Consider the following 8,555-nt stretch of genomic DNA (forward strand, 5'->3'; position numbering starts at 1 on the left):
TTCGAACTGCTAGGTCGGCAAGACCTAGGGCTGACAGCAGAAGCTCAACCTGTCTCACAGATTCAAACTGCCAACCTTCAGGTCAGCAGTTCAACAGCACAAGGGTTTAACCCATTGCACCACCGCGGACCCAAAGAGGTAAACCCAAAGTACCACTAACTTATGAAGATAATTATCAGACAATAGACTAACAGCCTATGGCTCTGAGTTAAATTAGATTTTTAAAAGAATATATATTTCTTTTGAGAAAATCACAAACAAACCATGCAAAATACATAGGTGAGAAAAATAACATGCCAGGGTAAACAGTCATCCTTCACTAGTGGAGGACTATATCTTCTAAAAATATCATATAAACATATCACCTAGACTGATCTTAAAATAGCTTTAAAAGAGGAATGGATTAATTCATAAAATGTAACTTCAAGAATGCTAGACACAATGGCTTAAATGCTAGATGTTGCAGATAAAAACAGAAGGTCCTCACAGGACAGAAGATGCTATGCAATTTCAAAATATCACTAGATTTCATCAAGAAAGAATATAAAGGTCTTTCCCCAGGCAAAGTAGAAAAAAAACTATCAAGGGACGATTAAATCTTGACAATGATAAGTAATTCTCTAGAGACTTCTGCACTTTTCTACCTTTGCATCTTAAACCTTTAGCAGGGACCTGCATGCACTTCCCATCATTTATACAATACCTCTCTGTTTTATCAATCTGTTTTTTTTCTTCTCTGTGTTGACTTCCTCGGGATGAAGGGCTGCTGCTCATGACAATTAATTCTTTTGGCATATCAGCCACTCCTAGACTATGTAACAGCATCCTGTATAGGACCCCTTCTGTAGTATCATCTTGGTATTTCTGATATAATCTAGACAAAGCGTATTGAAAATTATTATTAAAATTTCCTGAATAAAAATATGTTTTCTAAGGAAACCTCCCATGGCTCTTTTTGCAGCTAGGCTCCAAAAATTATTAATCCTCTTGTATATAAAGAAATAGCTAGTGAATGCTAGCTATTAAGAGAGATTGCCGGTGCGAAAATAAATTACTACTACTCTTCTCTTCAGTAGTACATTTGTGAACTGTTCTTTTTAACTACACTTTTTATATATGTCCATGTTGAATAATAAATACAAGATTTGGACTGCAAGGTCAGTTGGTAGATAACCTTTATTTACATAATCATATCATCTTTAGAATAAAAGTATACAATAAATTTGCCCAAAACATAAAATTAAGGATTGCTATAAAGTATCTTATGAAAGTGAGAATCAATGTGGTGTAGTGGATGGAGTGTTGGACTATGACTCTGGAAACCAGGCTTCAAATCTTTCTCCACCATAGAAAACCACTGGATGACCCTGGCTATGGCCCTTTCTAATCCAGATTGTCAATTTTACTTTCTTGCTGCAAATGTTTGCAATCATAGGACAGGCGGCCTGTCAATCATCATTAAGTTTGGTTCCGCCCCTTGTTCAGGGCTCTGGGAGGGAAGGAGCCATTTTTAAGTTAGTCTCACTTAGGAAGCTAAGCTATAGGACGTAGACCAGCTCGTCCCGTAGAAAAGCTTCACATCTCAAGCACATCCAGGGATACAGAACATCCGAGGAAACAGAAACAGAAATTCCAGGGGAAAAGTCCCAAAAGCCTCTCAGCCTCACAGCTCCTGAGGGAAACAGCCCTAAGTTTCTAAAGGCTCAAAGAGAGAACAGCACCACAGATCCACAGAACCCCAACTGAAACATCTGCAAGCCTTGGCTGGTAGGTCCACTCGATACCCAGACGCATTTGGAGTCGGCAGTGGGTCCCAGATCAGCTAGGCCCAGATAATAGACAGCCTGGGAGAGGTTATAAGGGGATTTTCTTATAGAGAAAGCACAGTTATCCAAAGCCAATTGCCTGTCCCCTGGGGACAAGACTGAAAGGGCCAACAGTTTACTAAGGAAACTTCGGAGTGTTATTTGACTCCTTGAAGATTTATTATTTGTTCATCAATAAAGACTTTGTTATCTCATTAAAGACTCAAAGGACTATCCTTGCTCAGGAAAATTCTCAACAACCTCTCTTTAGGCGCCCTGGCTTCCTGCTGGGCATAAAGTATACGTCCTATACAAAAAGACAATCAGTTACAGGCCCAGCGCGTGACAGAACACTGATTATATTGCAGTATAGACCCATACAATCCAGTTCAAAGCAGATGTGGATTATCTGCTCAGATTATCTGGATTATATGGCAGTGTAGAAACGGCCCAAATCAGCCTCAAGAGAAAGGCAATGGCAAACTTTATTTGAACAATGTGTTGTCAAAGGCTTTCATGGCCAGGATCACAGGGTTGTTGTATGTTTTCTAGGCTGTATGGCCATGGTCCAGAAGTATTCTCTCCTGACGTTTCACCCACATCTATGGCAGGCATCCTCAGAGGTTGTGAGGTATGGAGGAACTAAGCAAGGAATACTTCTGGAACATGACCATACAGCCTGGAAAACATACAACAACCCTTTATTTGAACAAATCTTGCCAAGACAACCCTGTGACTTGGCCGCCTTAGGATTGCCATAAACCTGAAGCAACTTACATGCAGACAACAGTAACCTTACAAAATTAACTATGGAGTAGCTTATAATATAGTGTATCTTCGTGGCCCTTAAATTACATCACAATATTTTTTAAAATATTTTTTTTTAGTTTTGAGATAAGAAAAAAAATTAGATTGTGCTGTTGCGGTTGTGCAGTAATTTCCAATTGAGGATAAGGGGGTTGGACTAGATGGCCCATGTGGTCTTTTCCAACTCTATTATTTTATTATTCTATGGATGTCAAGGTGGGCCTATCATAGGGTTTTCTTGGCAAGATTTGTTCGGAGTGAGTTTGCCTTTGTCTTCCTCTGAGCCTAAGAGAGTGGATTTCCATGGCTGAATGGGGTTTGAATTCTGGTGCCCATAATCATAGTCCAATTCTCAAACCACTAACTACATCATGGTAGCTCTAATGCCCTTTCAAGATATAATGCCTGAAAACAAAATTTGAAATTTGGGGTGCGGGAAGTAGGGCAAATTCCAGTTTTCCAATTTTGATCATTCTCATCAAAGTGTTGCACCTGTATTATCAGAGAATGCAGCTACAAATATGAAATGAAATTTACAAATTTGCATGCAATGAAAGTTGCATTTACAACTTGGTTCTTCAGTCTGAATGTCACCTGCCAGAGAGCCATCTGCAGCCAAGACGACAACCAAACTGCTTATTATTAACTAAAGGAAGTGGTAGATTGCACTCTGATTACAAAAGGGGCCTTATCTCCAGCTTTCTAAGTCAGTAAGAAAACAATGTCACCGAGCTTAAAAACTTACACAAGTGGTTTGTTCTTTTTTTCAGTGCTGGAAATCTTTTCTTAAATATCATATTTCCTAAAGCTATGTTAAAATCCCTCTGCATGGTTATGACACTCCCTGCCAGGCTTATGTCCAAAATCAGCATGTTTAAGGAATCATGTCAACCTGATAAGTGAAAATGCTGCAGCATGGATATGGACTCTTTTGTCAGGACAATGTTTATGAAGGAACACTGCCATCCACTGTTCCTTGGAGTAATGAGATTCATCTTGACAAAGAAACAAATTTAACTCCAGATTGCTGCTGGCAGACAGAAATAATATCTGGAAAATGGTGCACAATCACTATGTATATCACTGAATCCTGATATGTATTTTTTATGTTGGTTGTGTCCAAACAGCATTAAAGACTCATGCAAAATCACAGGCTGTCAGGGCATCCAGATCCCCAGGATGGTTTGGTTTGGTCATTCCTAATTCTGTTTCATAAAGATTTTGTAATTGTAAGAGAACAAAAAATTGAAATAAGACAATGATTTTACACCATACTCCATGTATTAACTGACTCACCAAGTGTTAAGATGCTTGTATACTGTTCTGTGAATGGTTTATGTAAATCCTTACTTCTGTAGGGGTTTAAAATTGTACCCTTCACTAGGGACCTTATCACTTTAGGATTTATTCTGTTTCTGAGACTTTTTGAACATGTTTCCAAATGGGTCCTATCTAAAGATGGGAAGACCTGGGGAAAAAATCCCAGAAAAATTGGGAGAAAAACTGTTTTTTCCCATTTTTTCCAAAGCCATTTTTTCCTGAAAAAAAGGAAAAGTGTGTAGAATATGTTTTTTCAAATGATAATACAGTAAAGTCTCACTTATCCAAGCCTCTGGATTATCCAAGCCATTTTTGTAGTCAATGTTTTCAATATATCGTGATATTTTGGTGCTAAATTTGTAAATTCAGTAATTACAACATAACATTACTGCGTATTGAACTATTTTTTCTGTGAAATTTGTTGTATAACATGGTATTTTGGTGCTTAATTTGTAAAATCATAACCTAATTTGATGTTTAATAGGCTTTTCCTTAATCCCGCCTTATTATCCAAGATATTCACTTATCCAAGCTTCTGCCGGCCCGTTTAGCTTGGATAAGTGAGACTCTACTGTATATCTATGACATGGTATTCAAACCATGTAACAAAGATCTTAATGAAAGATGTCTGAGACTTTTTGTTTCTACACACTTTTGTTTTCAATTTTTCTGGAAAAAATGGCTTTGGAAAAAAATTGGGAAAAATATTTTTCCCCAATTTTTTTTCATTTTTTTCCAGGCCTTCCCATCTCTAGGCCTATCACACAACATTTGCCCTACTCTGTCAGTAATCCGTTGGAGTATATCTGCAAAACATTACAAAAACAGAGTAATTGTTCATGGGATTCCTATCGTGATTTCTTTTCTTTAATACGGTTCTGAGGCACTGTTTTTAGGTGTGATTATAATATCAGTATGCATCCTGTTAGCTAGAATCTCATGAGAACAGTATTTTAAGACTTCCAATCTATGTCACTGTGCAATATTAGAAAAAAATAAAATAAAAAGTGATGTTGGAAGGCATTGAAATAGATTGGGAGGAGCAAGCCTTCTGTAATGTAATGAGGGGAAAAACTATTTTCAAATCATAAGAATCTGGTGTGATGGGGTCAGTATGCATCCTGTCTAAATGTAGTATACATTAGGCTTGTGCATGAATTTGGAGTGGTTGGTTCTCTTCGGCCAATCTAGCTTGTTTGACTTGGCCGGATGGCCATAACGGTAAGGGCTTAGCCATCACATTTTTTCATCCATTACAGGACCACGTGGCAGCTGATCATGGCTCCTCCTCCCCTATTCGGCACCATGTGGCACGGAGAACCTGCTGAAAGTTGCTCACACAGGGGTTCCCCATGAGCCCTGCCTGTTGGGCCAATCAGAATGGAAGAATGATGCATCTAAGGGTCCCAAGGGAGGAAATGCTGTAGACATGATTGAATGGACCTATGCTCTTTACTTATTTATTGATAATTGTATGTATGCTAATGAATATCTCTGGAGTGCACCTGTTTCTAATGATCAAAGATTCACAAAGAGATGACAAAAACTGCAAAAACAGGATTGATATCTCCTGTACTGGTTACTTACGCAATAATATGGTCATCATTTAATGAGGGACAATATAGTTGAAGAACTTTCCGGAAATTATTTCTGCTGACAATGCCATTATTTTGTGGGTCAAATGCCTGCAGTGCTTTGTTAAACTCATTCCAATATCCTTTGACCTGCTCAGTCAATACATCTTCTGCCTAGTATGCAACCATTTGGACAAGAAATTCATAGATTTACAAAGAATGGTAGGACTTAGTATAGTAAAATTATGAAAATAAATTTTAATTTTGGTTTGATAAGCAAGGTTTGGTTACTTACAATCTTCCATGCTTCGAGGACAGATGTTGGCTTTTTAGCCTTCTTTGAATCACCAATCATTTTGGAACTTGCCTGAGTAAAAATTAATATGGAATTAAAACTTTTCCAATGGAACATTTTCTAAGATGAGGTCCAATATTTTTTGTGCATTTTTTAAAAAAAGAAATCTCATCTGGCACTATTTAAAATCAGCAATCAATAAAAAAATGAATAGCCCCAAATTAATATTTGAGTTGAATGTACCCTTAGACATATAAAGGAAATACCTAGTGGAAGTTATTAAGCAGGGCTTCATCTGCCAATAAGAGCAAATGTCAGCCTTTATTTGGATTTGTGTAATGTGCGAGATGTGCTCTGAAGAACAGACATACAGAATAGTTTGAAGAAAAAAGGACATAACTTTCTTTGTTTAGATGTATATAATTGTTGGCCCACACACAGGGCTGCATCCAGGCATCAACCACCTCGACCGATGATCAATAAGCCCACAGATCTGGTCCAGTGCTGGATTCTCATATGTCTAGGATTTTTAGGCTATATTTCTGAATCCAGTAAAAAAACAAATTTCATGCACTGATTGGAATAGATGGAATATACAAAGTGCTGAAAGTTTAAGTCTTGTCCAGAGTCCTTTAGGATCTGATACATGGTAAAAAAAAATCAGATCTCAGATCCTCATATCATTCTCCATAAGAACCAAGCTCCTTTTGCATTATTTTACCATAAGGAAGGCCCCAGGTTTTGTTATGGGGGTCTTCTTAGATGTCATGGAACCACATTTTCTGCTATGAAAATAATTGGGATCATGTTCACAGAGCCCTCCTTTCTTAAGCTCTCTGTGTAGTTGTATATCATTGCATGTTTTCCACACGTATGTCTTTCTACATAGAAGTCTGAGAGCAGCAAATGGTGGTAAAACAATGCTACAATATGTGGGAGATGACAGTTTTGTAGGATATGAAGATGCTCTCTGCAAAAGCACGATTCATCTCAAGAACTGAGATAACGCTTCAGGGCAAATGTCTTGGGAATGTAAACTTTTAAAAACCCTTCTTGAATTTGAATGATTCCAGGCTTGTTCCTTAAGCATTTTTGAAGAACAATTCAAGCAACTTATTATTTAACAGGAAATCCTGCATCATGCATGTTTGGGTATGCCATCTAATTATCACCAAGTCCTTCTCACTTCCTCAAAATTCTGCTTATGTTTGCCTTAGCCAAAGAGTAAATCAGTGTTTATTTGAGTACTGAGACCCTAAAAATAATCTAATAAACATGAAATATCATGAAAGATTCTGATGAAACTATAAAACCTTTGGTGGAGGGTCTGTTTATCTTAGTATAATGCAGCAGTAAAAATACTGATAGCATAGTTTCATTCCAAAGAAGATAAGATGCTGAATAAAAATTATGGTCAGAAGCTACATTGTATTTCAACCACATCATATTATAGTTCCAGGGAAAGGCTGTATGTGCATAGATGTTTTTAAAAAGGATAATAAAACCCTTTTAAATTTCACGGCATTGCAAAGATATGTCCGCTAAAACTGAAAATGCTGTTGTTAACCCCATACAACATTAATTGCACTAAGACTGCATCTACATGGACACATTGCCTTGGGGCCAATCCAGAATGTGACACGTCTGTATGGCCAGACTCTGTGCCAATATGGAGGTAGGAAGGAGTCCTGACCATGAGGCATCACCAAACTCGATTTGGTGCCACTACAGGGCCTTACCACCTCCATCCTCATTACCACTTTTCCACAGAGCTGATCTGGAGTGTAGCTGTGACCAGCCAGGAAATATCTGGTGGTCATTGGTCATCAGATGGAGTGATGTTAACCGGGACACCACAGCAATGTGAGAGAGGGGAGGAATGACCTTTCCTTCCCGTCCTCCATTCTCAGATTGCCTTTGTGCCAGTCGTTCCAGTCAATGAGTGATGGCCACCAGAAACGGTAAGGCGATGGCCTAGGAGGAACCAGCTGGACTCTGCCCTAATACAGGACAAACATGGAGTATTACTTCTCAGGGCTGGCCCCAAATTTTAGTGAAGGTGTAAATGGGCCCAGTGATGAAGGTTGGTGGGAATTGTAGGCATTCCTGCAACAGGCATTAGAGTCATGACAGAGTATCAGAGCCTTGCAACCAACTGAAGATAATTTATTTAAGGTCAACAGAGTATCTTACTTACTTAGGTGATCCCTCGTAGTTCGAGGATGATGGTCCTCCATTTCTTGGAAGATGCCTGTGCGTGATTTTTTTTAATGTGTGGAGGTGGGTGCATGGCCGGTCAACACACAGTCTTCACAGATTGAGGTTCCAGCAGTGGTGTGATTAACACAACGAGAGTGGCTTCTCAGTCTGTTGCAGCCTTCTTCTGCCTTCACAGCCGTTGTAACATGTACCATGTTATCCTCCGCCTGCTCCGCCGTTGAGGTCTTTGGTCTTCAGATTGTTCTTGGTCTGGATCCTCCCCTGTGGCCACTCCTGGGAGTGTGTGACTCCAGTGGTTGTGCCCACAGGTTCAATGGAACACGCAAGCCCCTCACCACGTCAAGGTGACAATCCATCGAGGGTATTGTCAGGACCCAGGCTGCAGAGCACCAATAACCATGCGCAGAGACCAGAATCTATCTAATATCTTTATTAAAGGATTATATAAAGTCAATAAAAATAAGTGAAGAATAAAGTTCAGAAATAGACCTTTCAGGAAAGGTCAAATATAGTCCAAGAAAATAATGTCCAATA

General features: G+C 38.8%; 1 protein-coding gene across 1 annotated transcript in view; it reads right to left on the minus strand.

The window, feature by feature from the left end:
- Positions 1–8,555, minus strand: part of efcab6 (EF-hand calcium binding domain 6) — a 191,402-nt gene that overhangs the window by 100,880 nt on the left and 81,967 nt on the right. Inside the window, exons 13-15 of the mRNA XM_062981881.1 lie at positions 5,802–5,873; positions 5,520–5,680; positions 704–874 (exon numbers count right to left, since the gene is read on the minus strand). Of these exons, the coding sequence (XP_062837951.1) occupies positions 704–874; positions 5,520–5,680; positions 5,802–5,873 (404 nt within the window). The remainder of the gene's footprint in view (positions 1–703; positions 875–5,519; positions 5,681–5,801; positions 5,874–8,555) is intronic.

The sequence above is a fragment of the Anolis carolinensis genome, chromosome 5 (genome assembly GCF_035594765.1).
Source record: "Anolis carolinensis isolate JA03-04 chromosome 5, rAnoCar3.1.pri, whole genome shotgun sequence".
NCBI lineage: Eukaryota > Metazoa > Chordata > Lepidosauria > Squamata > Dactyloidae > Anolis > Anolis carolinensis.